Source organism: Physeter macrocephalus, chromosome 14 (assembly GCF_002837175.3).
Source record: "Physeter macrocephalus isolate SW-GA chromosome 14, ASM283717v5, whole genome shotgun sequence".
Lineage (NCBI taxonomy): Eukaryota > Metazoa > Chordata > Mammalia > Artiodactyla > Physeteridae > Physeter > Physeter macrocephalus.
This window is the reverse complement of record NC_041227.1, coordinates 46,477,823-46,496,905: the sequence shown is the minus strand read 5'-3', so window position 1 is coordinate 46,496,905 and position 19,083 is coordinate 46,477,823. Positions and strand designations below refer to the sequence as shown.

The following is a 19,083-nucleotide window of genomic DNA, read 5'->3' as shown; positions in this document are numbered from 1 at the left end:
CATGCGGGCTCAGTAGTTGTGGCTCACGGGCTCAGTAGTTGTGGCTCGCGGGCTCTAGAGCGCAGGCTCAGTAGTTGTGGCACACGGGCTTAGTTGCTCTGCGGCGTGTGGGATCTTCCCGGAACAGGGCTCGAACCCGTGTCCCCTGCATTGGCAGGTGAATTCTTAACCACTGCACCACCAGGGAAGCCCGGGGGGCGCTGCATTTCTAAGCGGCTCCCACTTGATGCCCATGGCTCTGGTCTCCGGGTCACACTTTTTGAGTCACGGGGGACTAGACAGGTATCTGAATCCAACCTCACGTATGTCCACCACAAGACGCCTCACACGTGCAGCTAAACGAGCACTTTGGACATGTAGAGGGTGATTATTCCTGCGACAGCCTGATTCCTCACTTTACGTACAGATGTGGCCGTGGAACAGTGACGTCCCTAGTGAGGACACCGGCAGACTCAGCTGACAAAGGTCGTCAGGAATGGATCTGTTGCATCAGGAATGGGGGAAGGAAGGGAAGGAGGGAGGAAGGGGGGACGGAGGTAGGGAGGTAGGGAGGAAGGAAGGAACAGAGGGAGAGGTACATGCACTAGACACTCTGGGAAGCCGTCCACTGGCCTGTGTTGTCCCATGTCTGATGACTGTCCCATCTCACACGTAGGAAGTGTCCAGGCAGCAGTGTGACCACACTCCCCTGACCAGAGCCGCAGAACCAGGACTCAGGCTGGCCTGTCACGTGCTTCCTCCCCGGGCATCTGGGAAGGGATCTCAGGAATAGCAGTGACTTGGTGGCAGGTTCTAGACTCACTGGGACACGTAAGCCCGGGGTCTGAGGCCGCCACCCTGGAGCCACAATCTTTCATAAACTGCGTGGAGAAGCTGAGAAAGGCAATTCCTCAGAAAGACAGAGACATGAAGCCAAAAGGCAAAGGCAACAGAGATGAGAGAGCCGGCAAAAGAGAGCAAAGAGGGAATCGGGGAGAGTGAGAAGCTTCCGCCGCCCGCCCTGTTCCCACACATCATCAGCCCTTTTACATCTTGCTCCTTTGGGGGAAAATATCTTTACAGCCGAGAAAGCTGGAGACACCACCCCAGGTGACCCAAGTCGCACCCCCAGTGCAAAGACACAGCCACATGGTGCTCCTGGTGAGAGGCACCGAGGACCCATCACTTCTGTCGTGTTCCTGCCGCAGACACAGAGCCTCAGCTCAGCCCCGAGAAAGCATCAGGGAAGCCCAGATGGGGGGACGTCCCACAGGTGGACTGGCCATCAAGGTCATGAGAAACAGAGATGGGCAGGAACTGTCCCAGATTGGAGGAGGCTGAGGAGACAGGACAGCTGAACACAAGCAGGATCCAGGACCAGAAAACACGCGAGCAGGGTAACAGGTGAGATCTCAGGCAAATCTCTTACCAGGATGGCGTGCTCGACAATGTCCTCGTTCCAACCTTGGTGCTGTGCTATTAAGAGGTTGACTTTGAGGGAACTGGGTGGAGAGTACGGGAAACCTCTGGGCTATTTTTGCAGCTTCTTAGAAGTCTAAAATTATTTCAAAATAAACCAAGCGAGTTTGACCAGGTTTCTGTTCCTCATTAAAAATTATCTCCATTCAAACAGTCTCCTGGGATGTCAGATACTGAGGCACAGCCTCTGATTCTTGGCGTGGCCACAGGCTCTTACCCACACCGGTGTTCACACACGCTAGGAAATGCTTCCATGAAGTAAGGAATTCAAAGGACCCCTTTGAGGCTCAAATCTCAGAGACAAGAAGCCATCCGGAGTGGATGAATCCCCACGTAAGACTCTCCATTTCCACGGAGCAGTCCTGAGAACGAAGCCTGCGGGTCACAGGCTGGCATGGCTGGGGTCCAGCGATCCCAGTGTCAACTGGGCAGCAGGAGGGCATGAAAGCTGATCACAGCTGCCTTTCATCAAAGTTTAGCTTTCTCCCACATGAGCAAGAAAGGGCTGTGCCCGCAGCACCCGGTGTTATAGCTCAATAATTTAAACCATTCATCAGAGGGCGGGGTGTTGAGGAAAACCAATAAGAGCCCCACTTTCAGCAGCTCAAAGGGGGCTAATGCAACGTCTCTGATGGGAGTGATCTCAGCACGGGCTTCAGACGCCGTCCAGCCCCAGCCTGACTGTGGGAGAAAGAAACCCCCGTTCCAGGAGCCACAGCCCAGAGGGGGAGGCGGCTCGGTCACAGGAACAAGCCCAAGGTGTCACAGAACCCATGGAGAGGCCCAGGGTGCTGGGGACATCACGGAAGTCTTCCAGAAGGAGGTGGGGCCGGTCCAGGTGCTGCAGAAGCAAAGCCACTCGCAGAGAGAGAAGTGGGGAGCAGGGGCGCCGGTGCCAGGATCCGCAGGAAGGGTCCAGAGAGGAGAGGGGGAGAGAGCAGCCCACAGACAGCCCTGGCGGGTGGAAAGAGGCAGGTGGAAGGTGTGGGCCTCTAGGCAGCCAGAACTTCATCTTGAGCTAGGTGACTGTGTTTCCGCTTGGACCGCTTAGATCCGGCTGATAGCCGTCTCCCCACCGGGCCTGGGCGGCCGGAGCAGGAGCCAGGCCAGGCTCTGCTCAGTGTTCCCCGGACCTCGCGTGGAGCTGGCCAGAAACGGCTGAAAGCTGTGTTTCAGCACAGCTGCAGGGCTTGCCTCTGTACCGCATGGTCCTCAGGGACCCGGGCCAGTGCCTCACAGTGAGCCCATCTGGAGAGGTGAGCTCCTGCCTCAGTCCCTTTAGGCACCCAGACTCCTTTGGATCCAAGGTCATTTCAAACAGGAAAAAGAAATCAAGTGTCCTTCACCGATTACATGCTGTCTTACCAAAACCTACCACCAGGTGGTGCTAAGGGACTTTAATGAGAAATGACACCTGGGAGGAGTATACTTTCCCAATAATCTCACTTTTTTCACTTTCCTGTCACAGAAACTCTCAGCAGATGCAATTTAGAGAACCAGAACGCCTGTCCTTTCTCGTCCGCCTGGAAGAAGTGCCATCCCCAGGGGTCTCGTGTGTGGTCCACGTTCAGCTCCAATCGTGGGTGCGGTCCTGGGCAACCTGTGAACCAACGTTCTCAAACTTGAGCCTGCGGAGCCACCTGGAGGGCTTGTTAAACGAGATGCTGGGCCCGCTCCGGAGTTCCTGGTTCCTTAAGTCTGGGACGGGCCCGTGAACGAGCATTTCTGACAAGCCCCCAGGTGATGCTGCTCGTTCAGGGACCTCCCCCTGAGGACCCTGCGACGGAGGGTTCCAGAAGCATCAGATGCCCTAACCATAGGCAGAACCAGCTGCCACAGCCCTGCCGGCTGGAGCTCTCAGGCTGCAAGGAGCTCCCCCTCCTCTGGCCCCCATCATGTCCCCAGTCATGGCCCTGGCCCTGCTGAGGGGCTAGGCTGACGAGCCTCCCCTGGAACGCTCAGCTCATCTACTCCACTGGGAAGTCACGACAGCCTTTTAAAATCAGCAAAAAGCCAGCCGTGAACATCTCGTGAATAAGGCTATGGAGGGCCCGAGCCAGGAACCCAGGTGCCCGAGATGTAGAATAGTCTGGCCCAACGTGGGACCCACCCCTACATCAATGTTCTCAAAGTGTGGCTCCTGGACCAGCAGCAGCATCTGGAATTTAGAAATAAAAATTCTTGGGCCACGCCCCAGACCCACTGAGTCAGAAGCTCTCAGGTGGGTCCTGCCACGTGCGTGTTTTGATTCAAGCTAATTAGGCAGACTTTCGGCCCCCGTGACCTTTGCCCCTTAGCTGTATGCCCATGAATATATTATGTTGCTCTGCAAAGGGAATTCTTACTCAGCTGACCTTAAAAACAGGGAGATTATTCTAGATTATTCCTAACTCCACGGGCCCTTAAGAGCAGAAATTAGGGAGATTAGATGCACGAGAAAGATTCGAAGCACCATTGCTGTCCTTGAAGATGGAGGGGCCACATGCCAAGGAAGGTGGACGGCGTCTGGAGTGAATCCTGGCCGACAGCCAGCAAAGAAATAGGGTCCTTGGTCCCAGCGACACACAGAAGGGAATTCTGCCAATGACAGGAATGGGACAGGAAGCAGATTCAGCCCACCCCCCAACAAGAACCTCCAGATACGGGGGACCCAGGCCGGCCGACACCTTCATTTCAGGGCTGTGAGCCCCAGAGCAGAGAAACCAGCCAAGCCTGCCTTGACTTCTAACCTGCAGAACCATAAGATCACAAGGAAGTGCTGTTTTAGGCCCTGACCTTTGTGAAAATTTATTATGGCTGCAAGAGAAAACTAATATGACTCATGTTTCATCAGACCCCTGCTAGGTTTTATTTATTATAAGCACATATATTATTATAGAGGAAATGCTTTGGCAATATTTTGAAAACTAATTCGGCAGATAATATTTTGTTTCAATATAATTGGTTTCCTTTTAATTCTATGTACTTTATTTTATGCCTTTAACATTTTTCTATTTTTTATGGAAAATGTCAATATCTTATTTTACTATTATTAATGTAAGTATGTGATGCCAAAGAAATGAAGGTAATTTTACAAACTCAGAATTTTGGCAAATACATGAAATTTCCGTTTTATTGCAGTTTTATACCACATTAGTTCAAATGCATTTCTCTACAACTACTCCAACAGAGCTCCTCTGGAATTATTTCAGTCATCCTTAATATGTGACTTTACCAAAGAGTTTGAATGTAAAATAAACATATAAAATTTCAAATTAGTAACTTTTAATTATGAATGGGATAAGAAATAAAGTCATCAGATGATGGCTGGGGCTAGTAATTTCCAACAAGACACTTTGTTAAAATGTTTCTTCTGATACCCCAGGTATAAATGAGAACCTTCAAAAAAACAAGGGCAGAACCAAAGTACAATAAAGAAGCCTCTTTAGCTTAAGCCTCCCATAGTCCTAAACCTCTGACAGAAGCTATATGCCTTTAACATTTTTCTCAGAAAGGGTCCAGGGGCTTCACCAGACTGCTGGGCAGAGGATTGGCAGGGGGATGGCACAGAAGAGACAGTGAAGGCCCCCCAGTTAGAGAGACAACGACCTCAGAGTTAGACAAGCCAGTCTTTCTGTAGCAGCTACGGGTGGGGACAGGCGGCCAAGCAGAGAGCTGTATCTCATATTCTCAGAAACTAGGCTAATCCTTTATGAAACAACTTACTTTTATAGTCAATAAATGCATTTGTGTCCACAGAGAGACAAGCATTCTTTTTGCCCTGGAACCGGACTTCACCGGTGATGTGCCCACCACATCGGGCTGGGCTCCCTCATCTCCTGAGAAGGAGACTGGGCTCCTTCTCAGTCTCTCGGGCAGAGGTTTTCAACCTCATCACCGTGGCCACTGGAAGAGCCACATTTTACATCACAAACCATAGACATCATACAAAGATATAAGTACATGTGTGTATTTGCACAAATCTATATACTTAAACACACATACAGATATATTTAAAACAAAGGTTTCACAAATTAAAACCTGCCTCTACTTGCCATGCACCCTGTCATTTCCTCTTCGGTCGGTCTTAGGCTAGTGCTGTGAATTCCTTCTTTTCTCAAGCCAGTCGATTCTGCTGAGTTCATTTTACAGCCCAGTAATGAGTTGTAACTGGTGGTTTGGAAAACACTGGTGTCTAGAACCGTGGCTGGGTGTGCATCCACTTCTCCAAACACTCATTCACGCATACACTTACATACACATATATACACATAAACTTACATGCACATATATAAAAACATGCACACACATTACACACACGTACACACATACAGTTACATACACACATTTTACACACACGCATACACTCACATACACACATATATACATACACTAACGCACAAATATATACACACACATACACACATACCCATATACACAAACACTTACATACAGACATATACACACATATACATATACACACGTGCACACATGCACACATATAAAAACGTGCACACACATCACACACACACACACACACACACACACACACACACACACACACACACACCCTGACCCTCCCTCCATCCTCGCAGGGCCTCAGAGGAAACCACACACTCACCAAGTCACCAAAACGGTGCATCTGGTCCCGAAGCTGCAGTTTGTCAACAAGAGCAGGACGCGTTTTAAGGGCAGTACTCGCTTTCCTGAGCTGGGGTCTTTGCCCTGGGGGACCATCCCCAGGCCCCCGTTTGCTCTCCGTGGCCCCTGAGTTGCTGCACAGGGAGGGGCCGGGTGGTGGGTGGGGCAGGAATCAGGATTCTGGACTCAAGTCCTGAGATCTGGAGGACACCGTGTACCCACCAAAAGCACCACATCTCATGTGGCTTCAGCAGGGTTTGATCTTGTCAGGCATTGGTGGGATAGAGACAAAGTAACATATAGCCTTTAATGGTCTAGGTTTTCTAGAGGGGCAGATTTTTAAATTTTTGTTCCCTTGTCCCTTATGTGTACTTGTCAAACCGAACGTCAATTTACTTTTGGATTTGGGAAATGTGGTTACACAGAGTAAGAAGCATATTCTAACCCAACGTCCCCATCAGAATGGCCCGGTGTACAGTGAGGAGAGAAAGAAAACTGGAGGAGTCACAGGGGTGGCGGGGGTGGGGTGACCCATGAAGCTTGTTAACCGCGAAGGAAGGCCACAGAGGCAGGACTGAGCTTTCCTGCAAAGCTTGCAAAAAGCTTTTCTGCTCATTTGCAAACTAAGCTTCACCGAAAAAAGAAAAGGGGTGGGGTGGAAATGCAAAGTTTCCGCTGACAAATTCAGAGCAGGAGCAAATCCCAACACAACCACTCTCTCCAGGGTTGCAGTCAAATTCCAAAGGAGAGGATTTAGGTCATGAGAAGAGAAACAGGAAGCACAGATTCGCGCGAGCGTAGGGTAAAAAGCCCAACGTATGTCCGTTTCTTATTTTCAAAAACAAGATTAAACTGGGCAAAACAGATCGGTTATGCAGAAGTGGGGATAGCTTACCCTCGGTGGGGGAGGGGCGGCGACTCAAAGGGGGCCTGTGGGGGACCTCCGGGGGCCACGAATTAGTGGGACCCACTGCCCCCGTTGGCCCAGGGCTTTTCCAGTCTGGGCAGGAAGGCGTCCCGGGACGTGGACGGCTGGTCACCCCACTGGGGATGCTGTTTGCAGCTCTGAGGGCTGAGGACACAGGTGTGTTGAGTTTGTAGAATTCACAGCACTAGATGCAAGAGTGCACACCTCTGCAGGCACGTAACACCTGAATGAGAGGAGCAGACAGGAGGGGCGGACATACCTGGGCCTGCAGCTCGGCTCTCTGGGCCTGCAGGAGGCAGAGCACCTCTTGGCCGTCCTCCAGCTGGCTCTGCAGGGCGGCCACCTCCCTTTCCGTCAAGAGCTTCGCCTGCACAAAGAAGCCAGACTCAGCACGCTCACACTCGGAGGAGAGGGGCCGCTGTGTTCTGCATGTTTACGTCCCCCCAAGTTCACAGGCCGAGGCCCTAACCCCCAATGCATGGCATCTGGAGGTGGGACCTTTGGCAGGTGGGTTGGTTTAAATGAGGTCATGAGGGTGGGGCCCCCACGATGGGATTAGTGTCCTTATTAGAAGAGGACGAGACACCAGGGCCCCCTCCTCCATGCGGGCAGCAAGGAAAGGACAGGGAGAGGGTGGCGTCTACCAGCCGGGAAGGGGTTCTCCCCAGGGACCAAATCTGCCAGCCCCCTGACCTTGGACTTCCAGCCTCCAGAACTTAAGCAATAAGTGTCTGTTGGTTGAGCCACCTAGTCTACGGTATTTTGTCACAGCAGCCAAGCTGACTCAGGCGGGCCCACCGTGGCCACTCACTGCCTTTTTGCTTTGTTTTCTAAGTCTGAGCCCTGAGCCAGAGCCACCAACTGTGCTGAGCCAACCCCACGGCACACAGAAGGGGCCACGGTGACAGAGGAAGCCCTGTCTGTGCTCCCGGAATGTTCCGGAAGGAGGTCCACCCTCACCCTCTCCACACTCAGCAGAGCAGCTGCCCTTTTCCCACCAGCCGTTCCACATTACTCAGAAACATCTAAACCCCTTCCTGAGAGCCTGGCCTCTCTAGAGCAGCACCTCCTGATACGGAGACCCACCCCCGCCCCATGCCAGGCAGAGTCACAGCCCAGCATGTTCACGGCCACCCACGGAAGGTGCCCCTGCTCTGCAGCCGCCTGCAAAGTGGCCAGAGCAACGAGACACAGAGAAAGTGAGAGCGAGGGAGGAGGCGCGGGCCTGGGGACAGAGCTGCCAAAGGATGGTGTGTTTATTTCTGAGTCTCTCAGTGGAGACGTGCATTCTCTCAGTCTCTCTGTGTGTGTCTCTCTCCCTGTGTCTGTCAGTCTGTTTCTCTCTCTGTCTCTGTCCTCCCTGCTTCTCTGTGCCTCGGCTCCCGCCTCCCTGCCCCAAAGACACAGACGTGGGGACAGCTGGGAGCAGAGGGGACTCACGTCCTGGGTGCCGCTACATGGAGGATGTGCAAACATGCCAACCGAGACCTGCAGCCTCAGCATGGACGCAGACACAGTGCAAATCCCTCACCCACCTCCCCGCCAGGGCCCGGCCTGCTTGTCTGGCCCTGCCTCTCCTCACTGCCCAGCTCCTACTTATACTACGTCCTCCCCACGTCCACCCACAGGTGCCCCCACAGTGCCTCGCACACAGGAGGCCCTTGGATACTTACTGAAGAAGAAGGAAGACAGCCGGCAGCTGTCAGCCGGAGGCCAGCACTGACCAACACCCCCAGCATGATGCTCCCTCCTTATAAACTTACAGACGATGCCACCTCAGCACCCAAAGATGTCACTCTGGGATCCCAGGGGAACAAGACAGAAACAAGACCGGCTCTGCAACTGTGTCTGAGCTCAGACCAAGCGACCACCGTGTAACCACAGAAATGACCACTAACTCAAGTGATGCTGCTTAGTTACTAAGCACGGCCTTAGCCTCACCCCATACCTCGGCCTCCAAGGTACAAACTAGGGGGATATTCAGCCACAAGACCAGCCCCCCACCCTCCGAGAGCACCCAGGCCAGGGCAGGCCCCCACCCACGGCGTACACCCTCCCCTCCTGTGGGGAATAATAAACCCAGCTTGATTTGACCACAGGGGTGGCCCCAGGGACCTCTGGCTACAGGACACTGACTTTATGCTTTATGGACACATTAACCCCATGCTCCTAGGAAGCAATGCTAATTATATCCTTTGTGCAAACTCAACTGGCATTTTCTAGGACAGTAACAAGAGTCAAAGGAGGCAACCTGAAAGCAACCACCTAGCTCGTATGTAGAATTTTTCAGCTGAGATTAATAAAGAATGTGATTCTTTCTAAATCTGCTTTTTACGTGCACCCGAATCCCTGAGCATCTTGCTAAAATGCAGATTCTGACACAGTGGGTCTGCTGGGGGTCGGGCTGCAGATGCTGAATTTGTCTCAAGCTCCCGGGCAACGATGCTGAGGGTCTCTGATGTTCACTGACACTATCACACTAGGTCTAGATGGCTCTACATTAGTACACCTCAGAAGAACAGGGTTACAAGGGAACAGATGATGTGTTTTTAAAAGTGTGCTCTGATGTAAAACACCTATGAATTAAAGGAAAAATGTCTGCAAAACAGAAATAAAGTGTCTGGAAAGAAGTCTCTGACAAAGAAAATTATGCTTTAGGAGAAGCTGTTTTTTAGGCCTTAGCGGCAACCCCAGTTCAGTTGGGGTCATCGGTGGGCAATGTGGACAAGAATATCCCCATCAAGGCCAAGAAAAGTAACTCTCCTGGCTCTTAGACGTTACTTGGCAGGGTTCAAAAGTGTCTCTGAAAGCAAATTTGGGGATTTCTTTAGCTTTGATATAAAAAATTAGGTTCAAACAAACATCAAGCAGTCAGCTACCCTAGCCCACTGGTTCTCCAGGGTGTGGGCCTGGGTAGACTTCTGTCCGAAGTCATCCTTGCAGAAAAACCCAGTCTTCTCAGTTGAACCGTCTACAAAACCCTGTCCCAGCATAACACTCCTCTGAAGAAAGGACGCATGACATTTTTGTTTTAATCTGCATCCTTTTCAGTTTATTTTTACAATATCATATCATGCATCACAAAATCCCATAAACCACATTAGGGAAAAAAATACATCAATATCCTGTTGCCCTGCTAGAGAGCTAAGTGAGGAAGGGATTTGGAACATTATATTGGGAATAAGGTTTTACATCCAAATCCCAGTTTTTTAAAGATCGGCTTCAATCACCTCTGTCCTTTCCCAAGAGTTTTCATGCCCCAGACTAGCAGAGCCTGACCTTGAAAATAGAGTCACTAATTGTCTGAGGTTCTCTGTATTCAAAATTATGGTCAAATTGATAAGGGGAATAAGAAAACAAACAACCCAATAAAAAAACATGGGCAAAAGTCTTGGGTAGATAGTCCAACAAAGAAGCTCTACAAATGGCAAATAAGCACATGCAAAGATGCTCAACATCATTAAGGCATGAGGGGATGCAAGTTAAAAGCACAGCGAGATATACAACATACCTATTACAGTAGCAAAGGCAAAACCAAAATAAAAACCCTACATACCCAGCGTTGACAAGGAAGCAAAGCAACAGAAACCCCATCCGTTGCCAGTGGGGATGCAGCAGTGCTACAGTGCTTGGGAAACAGTCTGGAAGTTTCTCATAAACTTGACAAGGAAGGACAGCCCGTAATCCTCAAGAGGAAATACCTAAGAAGATGGTCAGGGGCACAGTTTATGTCCTCAGATGTCTAAATACCCACGTTCACCGTCTGAGTGAAAGAGCAGAAAAGTGAACTTCGAATGTGAACCGCAGTGGGGGTGACCTGACGCCTCTCCCTGGGTCTCTGGGCTCCCGGGGCTGCAGGACAAATCCCCACGTGCGGTTTCCCAGCCGCCTGGGCTCCCATTCTTACCTCCCTCATGCCACTGGTTATGGCGGCTGCTTGCGGGGTGGTCTGGATGATCTGCTGCAGGATGCTGACATAGGTCTGAATCTCCAGAAGATTCTGTTGGGGGAGGAAAGCGTTCTCATGAAAACTTGAGCTCCCCACATTTTCCCCTCCAGTACCAGGTGACCCGCAGGATGAATGCCTTCATGTGTCCCACCGCCACAAATAGGACAGGCCGTGATGGGTGCGGAGGACGCTTTATGCCTCCTTTAACCTACATGAGAACACTGGGCTCGATGAATAAACCGAGGCTTAGTTCAGGTCACCATCCCTTCAGTCCCGTGGCTGCCTTGCTGCTGTCTCCATAGTGCCCTGGATGCAGGGTTATCAGAAAAGCAGGAATGGGGGACAAAGAGTCCCCGGAGGGCACAAAGGACCTTGCTGACTGCAGCACAGGCGGTGCTTCTTCGGAGGACAGGCTGTGGCCAGTCCAGCCCGGACTGCCTCACTCACTAGCTGCATGTGGCCTCAGGCAAGGTATTCAAACCTCCTAAACCTCCCGGTTCTTCCACAAAAGAGGGATTAACAACCTGAAGGCAATGCCTGGTCCCTTTCACCAGCAGATCACCTGGGCCTGCTCCGTGCACGAGAGCTGACGACGTAGCACAGCTGCCCCCTCTGCAGAACTGCCCTCGGCCACACAGTGGTCATCCTGCCAGGAAGCTAGTCTGGCCCAACAACCTATCAAATCACACACACATACCCCCCCACGCGCGCACACACACACACACACACTGCCACCCCTCCCATAGCCCTGCAGGTCTGGCTCACTAGGTGCCATCCAGCGACCAGCCCAGCCCCGCTTGGTTCGGGGCACCGCACACAGGGCAGCCCACTCCAGCCACCCCATTTTTTCAGCCACAAATGCCCTGAACTGGTTTTCTGGGGGGCAGGGCTACAGAAGGGTCATGGTTACCTTTTTGTACCTGTCCTTGGCCGCGCTGATGTCATCCTGCAGAAACTGGGCTTCGATCTGAAGGCGCAGGTTACTCAGCAGGGTTTCATCTGCCTCCTGCAATGAGAGGCATCGACTCTGAGGGGCCGCGGGGGGCTGGGGGCGGAGAGCACGGGCATGGGTGTGACATCGGCCAGGGTCTTACCAAAATGCAGACTTGTTTGGTGGGTCTGGCAGGGCGTCTGAGATTCTGCATTTCTAGCCAAGCACTGGGTTAGCCCATTGGACCTGGTCTAGAAGAGCAGTTCTCAGCGGAGAGTGATTTTGCCCCCAAGGGGACATTTGGCACAATCTCGAGGCTTTTTTAATTGTCACCACTTGGCGGGGGGTGGGGGGGTGGGGCGCGGGGCGGGGGCGGGCGGGGGGGGTGTTACTACCGGCGTCTAGTGGGTAGCAGCCACCGATGCTGCTAAATAGCCTACAATACTTAGGACAACCCCACACAACAAAGAATTCTCCAGTCTGAAGTGTCAATAGTGCCAGGGTTGAAAGCCTTGATCTAGAAAGATCAGGGAGAAAGAGTATATTTATATACCGATAACCTTAAAATTTAAGTTACATCTATATTTGTTCTATATCCTATCATCAGTGAGTTGAGTTTCTAAGACTAAGAACCAGTTTTCCCTTAACAGTGAAACCTTTATTTTAGAATGAAGCTAGACTAACACAACACTGTAAATCAACCATACTCCAATAAAAATTAAAAATAAACAAATAAAATAGAATGAAGCTAGACCCCTATCTTACCATTCACAAAAATGAACTCTAAATGGATTAAAGATTTAAATAATTTAATACTGAAACAAAAACTCCAAGAAGAAAACAGGAAAAAAGCTCCCTGACATGGGTGTTGGCAATGATTTTTTTGGACATGACACCAAAAGCACAAGCAATGAAATCAAAAATTAACAAGTGAGACTACATCAAACTCAAAAAAGCTGTGCACAGAAACCATCAACGAAGTGAAAAGACAACCTATGGGATAGGAAACCTTAATTTTAATAGTTTTCTCCCAAGGACTGTTGACACCTCGAGGCCATGTATCTTCAACATAAAATTCATATTTTAGCATGATTGCTGTGGTGAATAGTGTTTGTTCCTTTCAAGTTGGAAATAACACTTAGGACGGAAGATTGAGTGTTCTCACCAAACTTCTTGATAATTCACCAACTTTTATCTCATTGATCTTTTTTTTCAATAAATTTATTTATTTAATTTATTTATTATTTTTGGCTGCATTCAGTTTTCGTTGCTGCGCGCGGGCTTCTCTTGTTGCGGAGCACGGGCTCTAGGCGCATGGGCTTCAGTAGTTGTGGCACACGGGCTCTAGAGCGCGGGCTCAGTAGTTGTGGTGCACGGGCTTAGTTGCTCCGCAGCATGTGGGATCTTCCCGGACCAGGGCTCAAACCCGTGTCCCCTGCACTGGCAGGTGGAGTCTTAACCACTGCGCCACCAGGGAAGCCCATATCTCATTGATCTTGTTTGGATCAATCAAATAGGTATGAGTACGTATTTGTGCTATTCATAAGATAGTGCTGTGATGTCTGGAACTGACTTAAATACTTCAACAATTCAGCGAGATGTTACAGGTCCAAGTTCCTTGCCCTCTCTGTCATGCCCATCTGCCAATACCTGAGGGCTTGCTAAGTGAATTGGCTTCTCTTGTTGCGGAGCACGGGCTCTAGGCGCATGGGCTTCAGTAGTTGTGGCACACGGGCTCTAGAGCGCGGGCTCAGTAGTTGTGGTGCACGGGCTTAGTTGCTCCGCAGCATGTGGGATCTTCCCGGACCAGGGCTCAAACCCGTGTCCCCTGCACTGGCAGGTGGAGTCTTAACCACTGCGCCACCAGGGAAGCCCATATCTCATTGATCTTGTTTGGATCAATCAAATAGGTATGAGTACGTATTTGTGCTATTCATAAGATAGTGCTGTGATGTCTGGAACTGACTTAAATACTTCAACAATTCAGCGAGATGTTACAGGTCCAAGTTCCTTGCCCTCTCTGTCATGCCCATCTGCCAATACCTGAGGGCTTGCTAAGTGAATTTTTACTGACTTCCTAATGACTTGTTAAAAAGCATGATGAAAAAAAAAAAAAAGCATGATGAACGTTAGCAATGCGCTCTCACTGACAAAGGTAGAAATGTGGTTTGCTAAAATATTTAAGATACTCCCTACCACTGCGTGAAAAGAGTTAAGACAGTCAAGGCATGTGGACAGGCCAAGATATTTTGAGACACGCGCCATCCTGGTACTAACAGCGCTTAGGTTCCAGGGAGGCATTAGGCCTGTACTCTTAGGAAAGGCACTTGATTCCTTATAATCATTCCTGTAAAAGACCGCTGGTGTAGGGAGATATAATTGTCTGATGCTGACAGCAAGGACACCAGAATGCTGACCCTATTGTATCACCTGCCTTGAATGAGCTTTTCATGCAAAGTGTTGCCTTAGCACCTAAAACAGCAGAGATCTGGGACTTCATGGAGCCTGGAGAAGAGCCTGTATGAACCTTAGGGGACTGCATCAGAAAAAAGGCTTATTTAATAAATATCCATTCACATGAATTTGGTCTGAAACTTCAGCAAGATAGTCAGGGATCGGCTAACCCTCACCCAACTCAAACCTCTGAAACTATTTTATTTACCCAAGAGAACTTCAGAGTTTATCTTAAAGAACTTAAGAGTTGTGCTAGATCAGATTGGTCAATTTGCAATCGTTAGCAATGTACCTTCACACATGCCTTTTGTGTAGGTTTATGCAAGCAAAAATTAAATAAGTTGGGACTTCCCTGGTGGTGCAGTGGTTAAAAATCCGCTTGACAATGCAGGGGACACAGGTTCGATCCCTGGTCTGGGAAGATCCCATATGCTTCGGAGCAACTAAGCCCGCGAGCCACAACTACTGAGCCCATGCGCCACAACTACTGAAGCCCGCGCACCTAGAGCCCATGCTCCACAACAAGAGAAGCCACCGCAACGAGAAGACCGCACACTACAATGAAGAGTAGCCCCCGCTCGCCACAACTAGAGAAAGCCCGCGCGCAGCAACAAAGACCCAATGCAGCCAAAAAAATAATAATAATTAAAAAATTTTTTTAATTAAATGTTATTCTAATACAGGGTTGTCCAACCCTCAGGCATAATTTTAAATGTCTTAGTAGCCCCATCAAATAAAAGAAACGGGTGAAATTAATTTTAACAATATATTTTATTTCACCCCAAATCTTATCATTTTATCATGTCATCAACATTTTAAAAGCTATTGATGAGATATTTTCCTTTTTTCCAGGCTAGGTCTTTGAAACCTGGTGTGTATTTCACACTCACAACACATCACATCGATTTGAACTCTCTGCATTTTGACCCCTCCCCAGCCTCACATGGCTAGTGGCCCCTGCACTGGACACAGAAGGTCTAGAGGACTGATTTTAGACACGTGGACCATCTTGTCTTCCTCAGTGTCTCCTGCTCTAGGGTGAATCCCACAGCCCTTTCAGCCTCTAATTTCCGGTTACCAAATCCTTTCCCCTGAAGACTCTGAAATCCCTTCGTGGATACCAGGGATGCCAACACTGGGCAAACAGGTGGGGTGGGAAGAAGGGAAGGACCCCAAGACCCAGAGCCGGTTCCTCACCTGCAGCCCCTGGACTCTCCTGCATGCTTTCCCCAAGGTGCCACCCACTTCTCAGCCCTGGAGCGTGGGGTGGGAAGAAGGGAAGGACCCCAAGACCCAGAGTCGGTTCCTCACCTGCAGCCCCTGGACTCTCCTGCATGCTTTCCCCAAGGTGCCACCCACTTCTCAGCCCTGGAGCTGGGCCTCCGCTGTCCAGCCTCCGCTGCCCATCGAGAGAAGCAACAGCATGTGTGAAAATCACACCCTTTAAGGGACCCACCCATGGTTTGAAGTATTATTTTTAAATCAGAAGTAAAAGAATGAACCAAATTATTAAAAGGGATGCATGTCTCCAGGTACAGGGCTCTGAACTAAAATAATGTGAAATCCGTCTTTGGGTGTTTTAGCTTCTGGGCTCATTCTTTTGATAAATGAGTTAACCAGTCGCTGACTTTTGATACGCTCTGCCTTCAGGAGTTTACCATCCTGGGGGCTTAATGATGGGTCCTCAAATCCTGTGTCACAGGGATGGTCACACAGAGTACAATGAAAACACAACAGTATTGTCCTTGTTTCAAGACCTGTGCTGCCCGACTCCCCCCGCCCAGCCCCCGGGAGAGCAGAGCATTACTGATGCTCTTGTGCAAACGCCCCAGGGAAGGTGGGAGGCCCCTTGGAGGTCCCGGTGAATGGCTTTCTGAATTACTCAGGACTGTCACATAAGCCTGGGGAAGCCCCTTCATGACACACATGGTGAAGGAAAGAAAGCCTGGGTGTCTTTCCAGCAGTGGGAAAGGGCTGAGGAACCAGATAGATCCTGGGTAATTTACAGGCCTTGGGAAGGACAGAAACCAGGGCAGTCCCAGCAATCTAAGCAGCTGGGGATCTGCGGCACTGCCCTTGGGATGACCCAGCTCCAAAGGCATTCATCTCGGCCCCCAGGAGTCACATCTCTGAGAGAGCTGCGATTGGCCCACATGGTCACATGACTGTCATCTTGCCAACAATCCTACTAGGACCACACTGACGGGAAGGAAAATCAGCCCCACCCCCTTGAGGCACGGTGGTTCCTTGTGAAAGTGATTCTCAGCTCTGGGGATGGGACACAGCTGGGTGGGTGTGGCTAAATCCGGGGCAGAGATGAGGCAGTGCTGGGTGGAGACCTGGGCTTCACCTTCACCTTCGGGATGCTTTTCTACTCTCCCCATCCTCGGCCCCTCAAGACTGCTGAGGGGGCTTCCCTGGTGGCGCAGTGGTTGAGAGTCCGCCTGCCGATGCAGGGGACACGGGTTCGTGCCCCGGTCCGGGAAGATCCCACATGCCGCACATGCCGCGAAGAGGCTGGGCCCGTGAGCCAGGGCCGCTCCGGAGCCTGTGCTCCGCAACGGGAGAGGCCACGGCAGAGGGAGGCCCCGCATACCGCAAAAAAAAAAAAAAAAAAGACTGCTGAGGATGGAATGGGGCAGGAAATTCTCAAAGATCTTAATTTTTACCAAAAATTCATCCACAATTGATACACAATTACCGGAGCTGAAGAACTGAAAATGAGGTTTCAAGGACCTTTTGTGTTATAAAGGGATCGAACACTCAAGATTTTAAAAATAGAAGGGACCCTGGGACTTTCCTGGTTGCGCAGTGGTTAAGACTCCAAGCTCCCAATGCAGGAGGCCCGGGTTCGATCTGTGGTCAGGGAACTAGATCCCACATGCATGCCGCAACTAAGAGTTCACATGCCACAACTAAGGAGCCCTCGAGCCACAACTAAGACCCGGTACAACCAAATTAATTAATTAAAAAAAAAATAGAAGGGACCCTAAAGGTCATTGGTCCTAAAAAGCCACATGTGTCATCCTTCAAACAAAATATCCCAGGGAAGCCAACATACAGAAGGAAAGCAGAGATGTGCTTCTTGAAGGACATGATGGGAACCCCGATCAGCTGGCAACCCTCCTCCCTCAGAGGCCCTTCAGCAAATCCATGGTACCCGAGGAGTCTGACAAACGCAGCTCAGAAACTGGAGTCCCACCTTACGGACGGGGAGATATCGCACCAGTGGGCCGTTCAGCTAGTTAACAGAGGTTAACTGGAGATAATGGGAATGCGATCTTCCCTCTACTAGTCAGGAGTTGAGGGCTGAGTCCTGACCCTGTCCTGCAAGGTGCTTGCTGTCCGTCCCCCACCTCCCTCTCAGGGTCAAGCCAAACCACCACTCTTAGGTCCCATCAGCCAACCTTTAAAAGAGTGATAGTAAAAGGCCAGCTCACATTCGTCCTTAAAAGAGAGAGTAACCAGATGCTCTGCAAGCACATTCTCTTGGTTTGAAGACAATCATCTGATAAATTGCCCGGGAAAACTCCCAAAGGTGAGTAGCTGCCGCTGGAATGTGCAGTTGCTGATACGGGGAGAAGAATTCGTTTGGAAGTGTTTTCTTTTGTTTGCACCAGAACTCAGAAATGTGTAGACGCTTGTGTTTTTATTATGCTTTTGGATGCTGTCAGCTGCATTTTCAAAAGCTCCACCAGCCGAAGCGTCTAGATTTTTCCAAATCGAGACTCTGGGCCAATATTCTAATTTTAGAAAACACTCCAGCCCTGATACTGTGTATGTTTTCATCTAGGCCAGTGGTTCTCAAAGTGTGGTCCCTGGACCACACCATCTGGAAATGATTAGAAACATAAAAAATCTGGTGGATCCCAGACCTACCGGATCAGAATTTCTGGGGTAGAGGCCCAGGAATCTGTGTTTTAACATGCCCTCCAGGTGACGCTGATGCACAGGAAGTTTCAGAACCGCTGGCCTAGACGATTTTTGAGAAAGTAACTGAAGAAATAACTAGAGTCCTATACACCCTTGAAAAATCAGCCTTGCCAACCCAGTCACAGAGATGCTGGAAATCCATTAAAAACCCAACTGTCTGTATCCACACGCAGCCCCAAATCCAGCCCAACTAAAAAAATAAACAAAAACCAAAAAAAACAACTGCTAAAGAATGGGTATTCAAATTCATTAAGATTTCTAGTTAATTAGGGTTTGATTTAAAAAAACAGCTACTTCAATCCTGGACGTCAAAAACCTTTCCAAAAATGTTAGAGCTGCTTTCCTTCCAGGGCTCACGCTGACCTGGAGGAGCTGGGCACGTCCTGCCGCTCCCCACCCTCTTCCCACCACCTCGCCTTCTCCACTCCACTCTCACCCTCTGCATCCTTCCTCACGCTTCCTCTGCCTTCTGTTCTTCCAGCCGCCCACCGCCAGCCTCGTCCTAAACTCTTCTTCCCCAGATGGCTCTCCTCTTCTCCAGAAGTTCATTTCCAGCCTCAGAGGAATTCCTGGATGTATGAAGGCTTGTAGCCCTGGAATCAAAAGCTTCGTGCCCCATCCTTTCACCCCCTGAACTCCCCCGCCTCTTGCTCCTTTCCAGACACGTTTAAGATACACGACTTTGGGCTTCCCTGGTGGCGCAGTGGTTGAGAGTCCGCCTGCCGATGCAGGGGACGGGGGTTCGTGCCCCGGTCCGGGAGGATCCCACATGCCGCGGAGCGGCTGGGCCCGTGAGCCATGGCCGCTGAG

The 19,083-nt window shown here is 50.3% G+C and overlaps 1 protein-coding gene across 3 annotated transcripts in view; it reads right to left on the bottom strand.

Moving 5' to 3' along the window:
* Nucleotides 1-19,083, bottom strand: part of BFSP1 (beaded filament structural protein 1) — a 40,358-nt gene that overhangs the window by 9,394 nt on the left and 11,881 nt on the right. For 2 of the 3 annotated variants that reach the window (XM_028499331.2, XM_024123637.3), the window contains exons 3-5: nucleotides 11,866-11,961; nucleotides 10,914-11,006; nucleotides 7,266-7,373 (exon numbers count right to left, since the gene is read on the bottom strand). In XM_028499331.2, the coding sequence (XP_028355132.1) occupies nucleotides 7,266-7,373; nucleotides 10,914-11,006; nucleotides 11,866-11,961 (297 nt within the window). Of the gene's footprint in view, nucleotides 1-7,265; nucleotides 7,374-10,913; nucleotides 11,007-11,865; nucleotides 11,962-12,049; nucleotides 12,101-19,083 lie in introns of those variants that run through there. The other variant, XM_055090411.1, reaches the window with a different exon arrangement.